The 15,169-nt window shown below is 45.5% G+C and overlaps 1 protein-coding gene across 1 annotated transcript in view; it reads left to right on the forward strand.

Moving 5' to 3' along the window:
* The window catches only part of NUAK1 (NUAK family kinase 1), a 65,286-nt gene extending 63,152 nt beyond the window's left edge, over nucleotides 1–2,134 (forward strand). Inside the window, exon 7 of the mRNA XM_060165111.1 lies at nucleotides 965–2,134. Within this exon, the coding sequence (XP_060021094.1) occupies nucleotides 965–2,118 (1,154 nt within the window). The 3' untranslated portion in view covers nucleotides 2,119–2,134. The remainder of the gene's footprint in view (nucleotides 1–964) is intronic.
* The last annotated feature ends 13,035 nt before the right edge of the window (nucleotides 2,135–15,169 follow it).

A 15,169-nucleotide genomic window follows, 5' to 3' on the forward strand; every position in this document is an offset into this window, starting at 1 on the left:
CATTGCGAGGTCCCGGCCAGCTACTCATTAGCTACATAAGTAGCTGAGGGGAGGTGGCGCCTTCCCAGGATATAATTCAACGCCCATTTGGGGAGCACGGTTTGATCTTAAAAGGCGATTTATAAGCTGTGAGAGTCTGTTGGTTCCTGTGGCCTCCTCAACATCCCTTTGGGGCTTTCCCCTAATTCTTTGGCAGCAGAAATTGACAAATGGAGTTTTTCAGACAGGCCTTAAACGGATAGCAGATAGAGATCAGCTCCCTGATCTGACAGCTTGGTAGGCTATGGCTTATGTCAGAGAGGGACAGGAGGTGAGCACTTGGGTGTGGGATTCAGAGCCCGGCCAAGGCCCGGGTCAGGCCAGCCTTGGGGACGGCCCCCTCTCAAGGCCCAGGCGTGCCAGGTGTGAACACCTCTCCATCCTTCTCTGTCCCTCCCTCTCTGATGAGAAGCCTTTTCCTTGCCGTCTCAGCCCTAAATTTCCTTTTTGTGCTGACACATTTTCCTGGTGACCTGAGCACTGTGTGTTTATATAAACCTAACTTTGGAGGACTAAAAGCCATGGTAATCTATACCTGTTTTCCCATTTAGTAAAATGATATCCACCAAAGGAATGGTGGGGCCCTGCTTGGGGTCAGGTCTGGATTCTTTCCTGGTTACCTGGCCTTCCCCATTTTATACAGATCTGAGTTGATGGAAAGTCAGCAGTCTGACATTCCGTCAGTAGCGTGGAGGAACATGCCGGGCTCTGATAGCCCACTGGCCTGTGGCTCTGAGTCCTGGTGACGCTTCCTGATGGACAGTCTGGAAGGCTACGGCTTGCTGCTCCATAACGTGGCTGCACCAGGGCTCCATTTGGCCTTTTCCTCAAATGAGTGTGTCTCCTTTGCGCCCCCGGAGCGTCAGCTTTGGAAAGCCCAAAACTCCCGTAAAATGTACCGTTCCTTCTGCTTCTTGTCCCACAGATGCCCGAGGCCTCATTCGGTGGATGTTGATGGTGAACCCCGACCGCCGGGCCACCATCGAGGACATTGCCAACCACTGGTGGGTGAACTGGGGCTACAAGAGCAGCGTCTGCGACTGCGATGCCCTTCACAGCGCCGAGTCCCCACTCTTGGCCCGCATTATCGACTGGCACCACCGTTCCACAGGGCTACAGGCTGAGGCCGAAGCCAAAATTAAGGGCTTGGCCAAACCCGGGGCCCCCGAGGTCATGCTGGAGCGGCAGCGGTCGCTGAAGAAGTCCAAGAAGGAGAGCGACTTTGCTCAGTCCGGCCAGGACTCGGTGCCTGAGAGCCCATCCAAGGTGAGCTCCAAGCGGCCCAAAGGGATCCTGAAGAAGCGGAGCAACAGCGAGCATCGCTCTCACAGCACCGGCTTCATCGAAGGCGTCGTCAGCCCCGCCTTACCCCCCGCTTTCAAGCTGGAGCAGGACTTGTGCCGGACTGCCGTGCCCCTGCCAAGCGCCCCCGAGGCGGAGGTGCCCGCTAAACTCAGCCCCAAACAGTCGGCCACGATGCCCAAGAAAGGCATCTTGAAAAAGACCCAGCAGAGAGAATCGGGTTACTACTCGTCCCCGGAACGCAGCGAGTCTTCGGAGCTGCTGGACAGTAACGATGGGCTGGGTGGCGGCATCCCCTCCCCGAGCCCCCCGGATCCGGCCAGGGTGACGTCCCACAGCCTCTCCTGCCACAGGAAGGGCATCTTGAAACACAGCAGCAAGTACTCAGAGGGCACCATGGACCTGGCCCTGGCCAGCCCCGAAATGCCCACACTGGAATCCTTGCTGGAGCCCGGCATCCCTGCCGAGGGCCTCTCCCGGAGCTACAGCCGGCCTTCCAGCGTCATCAGCGACGACAGCGTCCTGTCCAGCGACTCCTTCGACTTGCTCGACTTGCAGGAGAATCGCCCTGCCCGCCAGCGCATCCGCAGCTGCGTCTCTGCCGAAAACTTCCTCCAGATCCAGGACTTTGAGGGGCTCCAGAACCGGCCCCGGCCCCAGTACCTGAAGCGGTACCGGAACCGGCTGGGAGACAGCAGCTTCTCCCTCCTCACGGACATGGACGATGTGACTCAGGTCTACAAGAAAGCGCTGGAGATCTGTAACAAACTCAACTAGCTCCCCAGGGTGCAGGGGTGGGTCGGGGTGGGTACAAGGGAGGAGTGGGAGTGGTGACTGGGCTATGGACAGAGCTGGTTACCTCTTTGCTGGCCATGACAACAGACTGAAAAAGGATCGGTGCTGTCTTGCTTTGGCCAAATTTGCAGCCTTGAGCCAGTGAGTATGAGGGAGAAGTGGGCTCTCGGCCAGTCCTGCCAACTGCCAGTCAGAAATGGGATCCTCATTGGCATTTGCTTTACGGCACCTCCTAGAGTCCAGGGGAGGTGGTGTTGGCCAGCACTTAGGGGGTGGGGAGGGAGCATATGGGAGAGGAAACATTTCCCTAGAAGTCGTCCGCGTGCTTCTGGAGGACGGCAAGACAGACTGGGGCCATCTGCTCTGAGTGAACTCAGAGCTCGCTCCTTGTCTCCTGGCGTTAGCAGGCTTGGTCTGCCTGCAGGGGGTGGGCACGTAGATTTCATCTGAGCTTGAATCGGTAATCGATGGATAGGGGCTGCTGGGTGTGCTGGTTTGAGTAGCCCAGACAGTGGGAAGGAGTGCTGTGATTGAATAGTAATGGCTGCCATGGGGATGGGAAGGGGTGCAGTAGCACTCTTGCCGTGTAGCTGCCATCCTTGACCTGGCTCAGCCCTGGGAGTGCTAGTGTAGATCCCGTGGGATCTATGCCACTCTTTCATGCCACTGGTGTGGCATTTGTTAATTTGCTACTCTGCCTTGAATGGAAGACAGGGCCTTGGTCAGAGAGAGAGTGCTCTGAACACTGCTAAGGACTTAGAGCCAGCCCATGGTGAGTTTTTGGCTTTCTGTTGTCTGCCTCTTCTTTCCTGGTGTCTTCCTGGCTCTTCAGCACAACCTCCAAGGGTAGACAGGGAAAAGGAGGTGGTGTCAGAGGTCAAAACTATGGTGTATAACAGAGCTTGGAACCCTCTGTGATCTTTTGCAGATGAGTGGAAGTTGATCCACACCGGCAAGGGGACAACTTGTCCATTTCTTTAACATCTCAATAGTAACTGGAATGCTGCCTTGTGGGTTCTGACCTGTGTGAATGTTCTGAATTGGATGTGATATCGTCCATAGTCCCCAAAGGAGTAACTCGCTCAACCATTAACCTTGTTTACTCGTAGCAAACGGTTTCCCCATCCACTAAGGGTAGAATCCTCAGAGGTAGGCGAGTTTCCTTCTAGGGAGTTAGTGTGTAGGTGGGGTATTTGGATGAGGAAAGGTAAGTCAGGCAGAAGGTGTTTCCCCGTACGAATCTAGGTATTCTGTGTCCTACCTGCCTAGAACTCCTAGGCTTTAGGGGGAGCGTTCCAGCCACTCAGATGAATAAGGTGCTTCAAGAGCAGAGTGGGTTGGGAGGAAGCAGAGCGGAGAGGGAACACTTCCCTGGAAGTCCTCCAGATGGTTCTGGAGGAGGCAGAAAAGAGGTGTGACAGGACTCTTAGCTTGAAAAGTAACATAGCTAACATAGTGTAACTTCTAGACACCCGGATGACAGGTGATCAGATGTCACGCCCACAGTGGGGCATCTTCAGATACCGAGTTTGGAATTAATGGTCTTATTTGGGAGTTTGGGACAACTTCAGGTTCTACTGGCCCCAGCTAATTGAAACTTTTGTTTCAGGATGGCTGACTTCTGAAAGCCAGCTAGACATTTAAGGAGAACTAGTCTTGGGGGTATTTGGGGGAAAACCAACAGATAATAGTTCATGGGGAGAAGAGAAGGCATTCACCTTCAGGTACTAAGAACATTGATTAGAATGAAACTGCCCTTTTCCCTAAGGAGATGGCTCCATTTCTCCCCTTGTCACCAGCTCTGGGGCTTTGGCTTGTGCGTCCCTTCGGGTTGAGCTGAGTAGTGTAATATGGGAAGCTTTCCGGTTTCCCTCCATTCAATTCCACCTCCTTCCTGAACTCCAAAATAGGTTCAAAGGGAAAAAAATTCCGTAGCTAGCAAACTGTGTATGGGGCGTGTGGGTGCGCGGAGGGCATTCTGCAATCTCTAAAGCTCCCTCCTTGTCTCATTTTACGCAAGCTTTTCTGGACAGCCTGCACTGCCACACTGCTGGTCCCTCATGCATGGCAGCCAGCCTGGTTGGTAGCTGTCAGTATGACTTAGGTATAACACCTACCTACTGGTTGGTGTATTTTTTCCTCTTGCCCAAGTGATTGTGTCTGTTTGGTATTTTCCATCCTTACAATCTTCAAGTAAAAATGACACTATTAAGGAACGTCATTCTACCCCCACCCCCAAAACACATGTATGTTCTCCTTTGTCAGTAGAACCAGACAGTGGATTGTGGTAAAGACAGTCCTCCACTCAGAGGAAGAGACCCTGAGTTTAATCCTGGTGTGCTGGTGGCCTCAGGGACCTGCAGTATTTCCGGGGCTGAGTTTTCCCTTCAATGAGGGCTAGAGGGGTAGATTAGCTGGTCTCTCAGGCCTTGCCTAGTTCTGACATTCTAACATCCTCTGATTCTGGACGTGATGCTGACTCTGTCCTTTTAAGGAAAAACTTGGAATAGAGGGACAGGCCCTCAAAGCAGCTCCCTTGCTTCCTGATTAAGTCCTATCATCCCTTCCAGCCAATCCCAGCCAAGGAAATTATGCTTGATTCATTTCCATGGAATTACAAGTGAGAGACACTTTGATGACCTGGTGGACCAAGCAGGAGATTCAAGGTCAGCTCTCCTGGTCCTTTCCTTGCCTCTGTGGGCCTTTCAGTGTCTTAGTTTACACATCTGCCAAAGGAGTAGACTTATACTTCTTGTTACAGGTAAATTTCAAGGCATGATCAGTTTTCAGGAAGTGCTTCAAGACCCCAGGCAAAATGAAAATGCCAAGTACTCTCTGAATTTCCATCCCTGTTATAAGGTGCTGCTTCTGCAGATGGCAAGGTGCATCTTTCAGGGTGAGACTCTGGTGAGTGTTGGCCACGCCTGCTGTCTTGAGTACAAATGTGAATGACTGACTGACTGCTTATTGCCAAACTGGAAATGTTCTGTAGGGATTTACTGGCATGGTATCATTCCTAGAAGAAAAAAAAAAAAGAGAGAGAGAAACTTGACTGCACATTTTTTTTAATCCGTGTTGTGACTTTTATTTAATTTCTATTTTTTTTTTGGTAATAAAAAGTTGACTTTTTTATTTGAATTTGTCTTTTTTTATTTATTGGTCTGAAAGGCATTTCAAAGGTATTATAATAATATATTGGTGTAATTTAAACGGTGCAACATGCTTTATGTCTCCAGTCAAAATTGGTTTTCATTCATTTGATTGGTTTGAGCCCAGGACAGCCTACAGGGGAAAAAAAAAAGCTGGATAACCACCCAAAGTGTTTGTATTTTCATTGGAAACTGATTTGTTTTTTGTTTTTGTTTCTGTTTTTATTTTTAAATTAAATAAATTGCCATGAACTGAACTGAACTGGGACGTTGCTTCTTTATTTGGTTGTTTTTCTCTTAGTTAAGAGAATGACAGAATGGGTATAAGTAACAGAAACCCACCTGTTAGCTTAAGCACAAAGGGGGAATTTCTTCGAAGTTCCCAGAAGAGGAAATGTAGCTGGCCGTGCAGTTGCAACCAGAAACTGGAAAAGTAGGACCCAGTCCCTCTTTTCTGCTCCTCCTTGCATGCCGGTTTCATTCTTCTCCTTCTGTAGCCTCACTTTCTCCTCCCTGGTTTTATGACCCACCTTGGCTTACCCCATAGCTTCCAAATTTACATGTTCTCAGTTCTGGTTTCCAAAAAGTTGACCCTTTTCCCACAGTCTGGACTAGAGATGGCATCAAAGGTTAACCCTTAGCCACACTTGCTCCCCACATGTCAGTTTCCTCTGCCTGCCCCCTGCCTCGGCCTCCCTCTATCCCAAGGGCAGACAAAGCGATCATATGGTTGCTCTGAGTCCAAATCATTGGGCCATATTTCCTAATGGGGAAGGCCACTGCTCTGCCTATAATAAAATGCCGTCCTTAGTCCCATTTTCCATTGTTTTTTGTGCTAACAGACCCTCAGGAAGCTCTTGGAAAGAGGGATGAATAACAGGGTAAGATTGAGGAGTTCCTGGATCCCCGTCATGATATCAAATGACATCCAATCCTACCCCTAGTCTCTAATGTTAGAGAGTCATGCTGTGCACTGAATATCAGTGTTAGGGATCCAAGCAAGAGAAGTCTGACTTTCCAACGAAAGTGCAACTTTCCAGTTTGGACATGATGATAGCTACTGAGTCAAATTTCTTCACCTCTTTGGGCCTCAGTTTTCTCATCTGACTCGTGGGTATATTATTGCTACCTTTGCCAAACTCTTAACAGGGCTTTGAAGAAGGAAGGAGAGTATTTCTGTGAAGTTAGCCTGAGAGTAAAACTCATTATGAATGGGAAACTATGGTCCTTTCTTTACAGGGCAGTATTCACTGACTTTTAAAACAGGACGTTTGAGACAATCTGCCTGGTCTGGAGACTCTTAATTCTTGCTTTGGTCTCTACTGCTGTTAGCAAATGGGCCTGTCAGTCGTGCAGGATAAGAGACTAAGGGTAGATTCACCTATAAGTGAACTCCTTTGGCTAAATGCTGGAGAGGGTGTGGAGAAAAGGGAACCCTAGTACACTGTTGGTGGGAATGTAAATTGGTACAGCCACTATGGAGAACAGTATGGAGGTTCCTTAAAAAATTAAAAATAGAGATACCGTATGATCTAGCAATCTCACTTCTGGGCATATATCTGGAAAAGGTGAAAACTCTAATTTGAAAAGATACATGCACCCCAATGTTCATAGCAACACTATTTACAGTAGCCAAGACATGGAAGCAACCTAAGTGTCCATCAACAGATGAATGGATAAAGAAGATGTGACATATGTGTGTGTGTATATATACATATATATATATATATGTATATATACACACACACACAATGCAATACTACTCAGCCATAAAAAGAATGAAATATTGCCATTTACAGCAACATGGATGGACCTAGAGATGATCATATTGAGTGAAGTAACTCAGAGAAATATTACATGATATCACTTTATGTGGAATCTAAAAAAATAATACAAACAGAAACAGACTCACAGACATAGAAAACAGATTTATGGCTCCCAGAGGGGAAAAGAGAGGGAGGGAGGGATAAATTAGGAGTATGGGATTAATAATACAAGCTACTATACATAAAGTACATAAACAAAGGATTTACTGTATAGCACAGGGAACTATGTTCAATATCTTATAATAACCTAGAATGGAAAAGAATCTGGAAAAATAAACTGAATCACTTTGCTGTATATCTGACACACAATACTGTTAATCAACTATACGTCAACAAAAAAGTAAATAAATAAAAGTGAACCCCTTTAGAAAGGCATAATTTGACAGTCAGATAGGAGGAATAGCATATGCCTGTTCTAGAGGCTGGACCAAATATGACATGTAAGGGGTAGAGAGGAAATAGGGGTGGCTGGATTGGCACAGCTGACATGTTGTCAACTGATAGGTCAGTGAAGTCAATGGGAAGTGGTCACTTTGAGGAAAATCAAGAGAATTAATATTTATTGAGCTTCTACATGGTGCTCACTTCATCCTGTTCAGTGGCAAGTGGTATAAACCCAACTTAGACCATGTTAAGTAATAAGACGAATTTACTGCTTCTTGCAACTGAGAAGTCCAAGATGCAGGTCTCAGGCACAGCTGGATCCAGGAGTTCAAGTGATGCCCTTGGCCTCTTTTTCACTCACTGTCGCTGGATGTGGGCTTTACTCTTAGGCAGGCTCTCTCTGCATGGCAGCGAGAGATCCCCCCGTAGTAACAGGGTTATGAGGTCTTCTTACTGTGTGATCCTAGAGTCAGAGAGAGATTCTTACTATCCTAGCATTTATGTGCCAAGAAAGGACTGTGATTGGCTTTTTTTGGGTCATTTGTCTCCCTCTGGCCCAGTCACAGAGTCCAGGTGGAGAGATGCTCCAATTGGCTAGCCTCGATCCTGTGCCTACCCTTGTGGTACACTTGAATGACAACTCCCTCAGAATCACAGAGTTGGGGAGGGCACCTGTCCCAAAAGAAGGGATGCAAGCTTGACAAAAAGTAACCCATGTTAGTTACAACTTTTGGACATTAATTTCCTCCCCTATAAAGTAGCATTAAATGATTCCTAACTTTCAGAGTTATTGTGAAGATTAAGTAAATCACTTAATACAGGACTTGACACATACAAGATTTTAAATTTATATACAAAAGATCAGGAAATATACTATAGAAAGGAGAGATATTTGTTAGGAAGATTTTTAGCTGTAAAAATCAGGTGTAACAGCAAATTCAGCTGAAACTGGTTTAAACACTACAGGGGCTTTATTAGCTCATATATTTGGAATTCTAGAGATAATGGTAGATTTCATGGTTACGTAGGTCTAGGGGGAGAAATGGATAATAAACAAGTAAACAAAATCCCTGAAAATTACAGATTGTGTAAGTGCTATAAAGGAAATGGATAGGGTGCAGAATCAAGAATTAAGGGAGGGGATGCCTCTTGTATAAAGGGTAGTCAGGGAAGGCAAACCTGAAGAGGGACCCTTGGGGAGAGGTCTGAAGGTGAAGAATTAGCTATATGAAGAGTGAGCGTTCCAGGCAGAGGGAACAGTACATGCAAAGGCCTTGATGTCTTCAAAACAGAGCTTTACAGGGTTAATATCTGGTCCATCTGTATATGACAACCATGGTCCAGGAAGTCTGGTGTTTTGCTAAACATCTGTGGCCACATTCTAACATGAACTGGCTGTGATCATTTATGATTTTGTGTATCCTTAATTACAAGTGGCTGCTTCCTTTGACAGGTGGTCCCCAGATGAGACACATGCAATTTTTAAAGGAGGATATGTTTTCACTGCAGAAATTCACTGCTAATTTACTGAAATTTATGGAGAGGATGTTTTTAATCCACAGAATCCTGTGAAGTTTGGGGTATGGAAATGGAGCAGCAGTGATGCTCTGTAAAGACCAGAAAGTGGGGTCTAAGGTTTTCACGTCATAAAACCTGCCCCATGCTATTACAACTTTCTGGTTCCAGTAGGGAATTGTATAGAAAATTAGCAATCAATTTTGTTTGAAAATTATGACAATTATTTTCTTATTGATGAAAATTTACACTGCCCATCTCTACCTGACTGGGAATATCCACTGTATCTTCACCAGTAGTTTCCTCCATCCACTCCCTGAGCTAGTTTTCATTTCTGAATTAGTCTGGATGGGCTATGTTATGTGAAAGTAACAAACCCTGAAATGTCAGGGGCACAATATGGTGAATGACTATTTCTTACTCTCACCCAGTGCAGTACAGCTTGGGCAGCTCTTCCTGTCACACTGTCTCCATGCAGGCACTTTCACCCTGCGGTTCTTTCATCCTGTGGTCCTGCCTTCTTGAGGTCCTTTATTTCCAGCTGTGCCAATGGGGGTGAGAGAAAGCACAAGTCAGGGCCTTTTAAGGAGCAGGGCTGTACGTGGCATCCATCATTTATGCTCAAATCCCACTGGCCAGAACTCAGTCACCTGACCCCAACCTAACTTCCTGCATAGTCTTCAAGTCTATAGTACTTAGAAAGTGAGAAGTAAAATGGAATCAGATGGACACATAACAGTGCCTGTCACAGCTTCTGTCAGTTCACCGTGCGTTGGCGGGTGGTGGTCCCAGCATAAACAGAAAGCATTATTGTTAATAGTTACCAAGTGCTGACTGAACTGCAGGCGGTGTGCCTACCCTTTAATACATCGCCTCTTTTAATGTTCCTCGTGTTCCCTTACCTCCAAGATGGGGAAACAGTGTTGGAAACATGCAGTAACTTGCCCAGGTCATCCAACGGTTTAATGTGGAGCTGGATTCAAATACAGGGTGGGCTGACCGGATTCTGAGCCCAGGATTTTAATTGCTCTGTTGTGCGTCCGGGATGATCCTTCTTCAAGTCAGGCTCCTTGATCATATGCCCCATCCTGTCACCATCCCTGTTCGTGGAAGTGGCATTTTCCTGCAGGAGCTAAGCAGATAACGTGAGGAATGAAGACACTGGCCCAAGTCTGTGCATTCTCCAAACAAACACGGACAGGAGAGCAACCGTCCCCCCGCACCCCATTGGTATCAGCTTCTAGAAGACCCAATCTCAGCAGATGGAGTTAACAGAGTTGATTCAGATTTCTGAATGACTCTAGAGTGAAATGGGTTGGAAGAGTGAGTCTTTCCCCATCCTGAGAACCTGCTGTGTCTTAGAACTCAGTAGATGGGACAGTAGGTCTTCAGTGGCTGGGTCCCTTCTGTCCAAAACTGTGTATTCACATGTACCCCCCAAGAGAGCTCTACAATTCTTTCCTGTGCTGGTGTGCCTCAGGGGACCCTGCTTCTAGAGAGCTGAGAGCACAAAGCAACTTCTTGGAGCTACATGAAAACACAGGATGTCAGGCTTGGCTGCATGGACCTGCCTGGGGTCAGGCACTGCAACAGCAACTTTTATCACACTAAACACAGAGCATCGCCATGTCTTCAAGGCCTAGAGCAGGGCCATTATACAGGCATGGCCCCAGATTGGGCTTCCAGAGGAACACCTTGCTGTTAGGTGAAACTGAGTGTGGGGAACAGTTCATTTCAGAGGTAGCTGGAGAAAAAGAGCTCCCCAAAATAGCTATCTTCAGAAAGTTCTGCAAATTGGAACTTGTGAATCACTGAAGCTGAAAAACATCTGATTCAGCAGTGCCTAGGGTCTTGCAGAAGCTTCAGCCATCAGACTTTGGAGTCTACGCAAAAGGATGTGTGCAAAGCAGAAAGCCCGATACAGACCTCTGAACCAGGCCTGCTGGTTAGCTCCAAAGAGGACATGGTTGTGGGTTTAACCCCTGTGAAGTACAGATGGTCCGTGGTAGTGGGTGCTGCCTAGGCTGACTCCTCATAAACACCATTTTGGGCATAATGATGATGAACTAAGAGGCATGGAAAAATGCCTCCCCTTTGAGAGAAACAACTCATAATCACATGGTAAAAGGTCTTTCGGGGATCCAGAATAGTGGTGGGGGGGAGGAGGCAGGCAATTAACATTCAAATAAATAATATGACAGATGATGATAAGTCAATGGAAGAAATAAGGCAGGACAAGGAAATGGGGGTGGGATGAGGGGCAGTAGTTTTGGTAGAGTGGTCAACAGGGAAAACTTTATTGACTAGGTGACACTTACGCAGTAAGCCCTACAGCTCCGTATTGAAAAAGTCTTCAGCCAGAGGAAAGCAGCAAGTGCAAAGGCCTCGGGTAAGGAGTACACTTGAGGGGCTCAAGAAACAACAAAGGCCCGGGTGTCTGGAGCAGAGGAAGCAGTAGGAAGAATGGCTAGAGATGATGTAAAGAGGTAGCTGGGGCATCTTAAGCCACAGAACCCCACTATGGAACATATGGAGAGATTTTTTTTCTTGCGGTTTGCAAGGTATGGTCTGAGGACTGCTAGAAATCCCCCAGACCTTCTGCAGCTACATAGCTGCGTGAAGACAGATTTTCTTCTTATTTTTGTAAATTGATGGCTCTAGGGTTTACTGCATCCATCTTTAATCACAGTCTACCTTCCAATATTATGCCACTTTCATTTCCCCCATTGTTCTTTATGCTACTGTTTTCACATGTTTTACTTTTACATGTTTTAAACCCCACAATACATTATTACTGTTTTTGTTTTTAATTATCTTAAAAATTAAAAATCAGGCCATATCTTTTATGTTTACCATAATTTCATGTTTGCTGTGTTTTCACTCCTCTGCGTGCCAAGTTTCTCTCTGTTATCATTTTCCTTCTTTATGAAAAACTTTCATTAACATATCTTCTAGTGATGATTAGCTGGTGACAACTTCTCTCAGCTTTTGTTTGTCTGAAAAAAAATCTTTACTTCGACTTCAGTTTGGAAAGATATTCTCTGGTTATAACATTTTAGATGACAGTTTTTATCTTTTGTTCTTTAATCATTCCACTGTCCTCTGGTTTTCATAGTTTCTGATGAGAAGTCTGTGAAAATTTTCCTCTTTGTTCTCCATGTATGGTATGTCTTTTTTTCTGTGCAACATTTCATATTTTCTAGTTATCACTTTTTATTTAGCGATTTGATTGTGATTTCTCTTCGTACGGTTTTCTTTGTGTTTATCCTTCTTTGGGTTCATTGACCTACTTACATCTATACGTTCATTGTTTTTGTCAAATTTTGGATTTTAAAATTGCCATTATGTATTCAAATACTCTTTGTATTTATTCTTCTCTTTCTGGAACTCTAGTTACATAGGTTATACTGCTTGATATTGTTCACATTTTCTTTTTTTTGACAATGAGGCTCTTTTGGCATTTTTTCTAGTCTTTTTTTCTTTCTCTGCTTTGTTTTGGATTTGTTTGGAGGAGGTATGTCTTCAAGTTCACTGATGTTTTCTTTAGTAGCATTTAATCTGCTTTTAATTCCATCCAGTGAAATTTTCATCTCTAAAGGTTCTCTTGGGTACATATATGAATTCAGCAATATCTCTGTATTCTGGCTGGTGGGAGTTTGAATATTTCCAGCCCTGGGTGATCTCAGAAGTCCTTTGGCCTGCTGCTCCTCGGCAAGTTCTTTATTATGTTATTTTTCTTTGCTCAGCCTCATAGACTTTCTCCCTACACATTAGCAGATTAGTATTTAAAAACTCAAGGTATCCCTCTGCAGATTTCTGGAGCTCTTTCTTTGCATAGAGCCCTCCTCTCCAGTACTCTGTGCCCCAAATCTAGCTGACTTGGTCTCCCTGATAGCTGTCACTTTCTCTGTTTGGGTTCCCCCTCCTTGTGATTCTCACCAGAAACTGCCTCCAGGTTAAATCGTTACCTCATTGTTTCCTTTCCTTTGGAGATCATAGTCCTATGTTGCTCGTTGTCTAATGTCTGAAAACAACTGTTTAATATTTTTGTTCTGTCTTGCAGGGTTTTTTTTAAAAAACAGTGGGGCAAAGGAGTATCCCACAGGAGTTTCTCCTTCACGGATAGAAGTAAAAGTTGAAGTTTAGTCATTTGCCCAATCACAGAAATAATTCATGGCTGAACTGGGTCTTAGCCTCAGATATGACAGACTTCAAAGCCTGTGCCATTCACTGTTATGAAAATCGTGTTCTTCCTCACCACCCCCATCCTCTTTTTAAAAACACATTCCAGAAAGAAGGCAGGTAAAAATCCAATCAGTGAAAGGCAAGTCAGTTATTCTGCTTACTGGTAAGTCCAGTAAAAAGGATTAATCAGGGAGTTTGCCATTGTAGTTGGCTACTGCTCAGAGGTGCCCTGCCAAAGTGAGCTTGCACTGAGTTTTTCCTTGTGAGTGAAGAATCTATTGGGGCAGCTCTTCACTTATCTGTTCATTCGTTCATTCATTCTATCATTTATTCATCCATTCAAGATTATGGAACAGCTATCACGTTCCAGGCACTAGGCTCTTCTTCACGTTGGGGAGCAAGAAGTCACTCCCAACGGGTTCTCTTTTGCTTTCTTCTTCCTCTCCTTGTTCACTCTCCCAAACCTTTAACATGATCATGTGGGAAAGGCCCAGATGGTGACATTTTCAGGATGTCTCCCAGGACCCTGGTGAAGCTTCTAGTGGTTAGGAGAGAAGTTAGGGTCTCCTTCCCTATTAAACGTCAATACCCCTGGGAGGAATCACACATCAAGCCACTAAGCCTGAGCCAGCCATGAATGTTTTAGGAGAAACGTATTAAGTGCTGAGAATAAGAATGAAGAACAACACAGGCCTCTTGGGAAACGGGACAGGATGAGAAAGCAAGGGAATTCTCACAGAAACGTGGCAAGGATATACTCTGAAATGTTACCTTAAGCCGAGCCACTTAAGTATGCGTCTCCTGCCTTCCTCGGTCTGGGTGTCATAATAATAACAAAGTCAGTAATATTTTGTAGGTTATAGTTTCCCCCTATACACAGTTTTTCCTTGAGGCTGCCTCTCAATAGTCCCTGGAGGTAAACATTAATACTGCTGAGGAAATGGAAGCTAGGGAAGGGCAGTCATGGGCTCAAAAGTCATCCAGCTGGTAAGTGCATGGCCTGAATCTGAGCTCAGGCCATCTAACTCCAGGGCCTCTGATCCTAAAATCTGCTCTGTCATCTAAGCATGCAAAGTTGCTTGCTATGACCGAATGATCTGTCTTCGTTACTCGTGCGATCAGTTGAACATTTTGTCTGTGCAGCCCCTCCACGGAGCACCAAGTTCTGTGCTGAAGGTCATCTGGGCGCTTGCATGCCATCCAGATGTTTGTTGCCAATCTTGGGAATAATTTCTTCCCCTTTGTGACTGGTTGATTGGAATGGAAGTGAGAAGCAAGTCTGGCCAACGACTGCCCGGGAGACCAAGAAATGACAAACAAAACCATACAAAGATGTTCTCATCTTAAAGCTCTGCACTCCATTTGGGCAACTATATTGGAAAGAGAGGACTTTTGAGGAAAGGCAGGAATTAAAGGATAGTCTATCACCAGGTTTACTGCTGCTGGAAAACAAAATGCAATGTATTGGGTTGGCCCAAAAGTCCGTTTGGGTTTTTCTGTAACATCTTACAGAAAAACCCAAACGGACTTTTGGGCCAACCCAATATTTGCAGGGTGAGGTTGCAGAGCTGTTTCTAAGAGAGGCTTAAGCAGGCCTTAAATGAAGGCCTAGATGGGTTAATGAAATAAACGTATTTCCTGCTTCTCCATGATTTATATTTCTAAGGCTGCACCACACAGTAATTCAATGAGGCTGAAATGGCAAGAATGTCTGGCAGATATTTTGGGAATATGATACTTGGCTCATTGCGGTGGTTCAATTTCAGTATCTGGATATGAGTGAGATACAAAGGGACATCAGAAACAAGGATTTTTTCTTTTCTCTTTCAGCCTCTACTGCCTTAAACATAGCCCACGCCTTCTCAACTTTATTCCTGTCAATATAATAGGATATTTACTGAAGGCTTCCTGAAGCTTACGGTCTATTTGAGAATGATGAGGTATTCACTGCCTGCCAGACGTGGTCCTGACAGT

Source organism: Lagenorhynchus albirostris, chromosome 11, assembly GCF_949774975.1.
Source record: "Lagenorhynchus albirostris chromosome 11, mLagAlb1.1, whole genome shotgun sequence".
NCBI lineage: Eukaryota > Metazoa > Chordata > Mammalia > Artiodactyla > Delphinidae > Lagenorhynchus > Lagenorhynchus albirostris.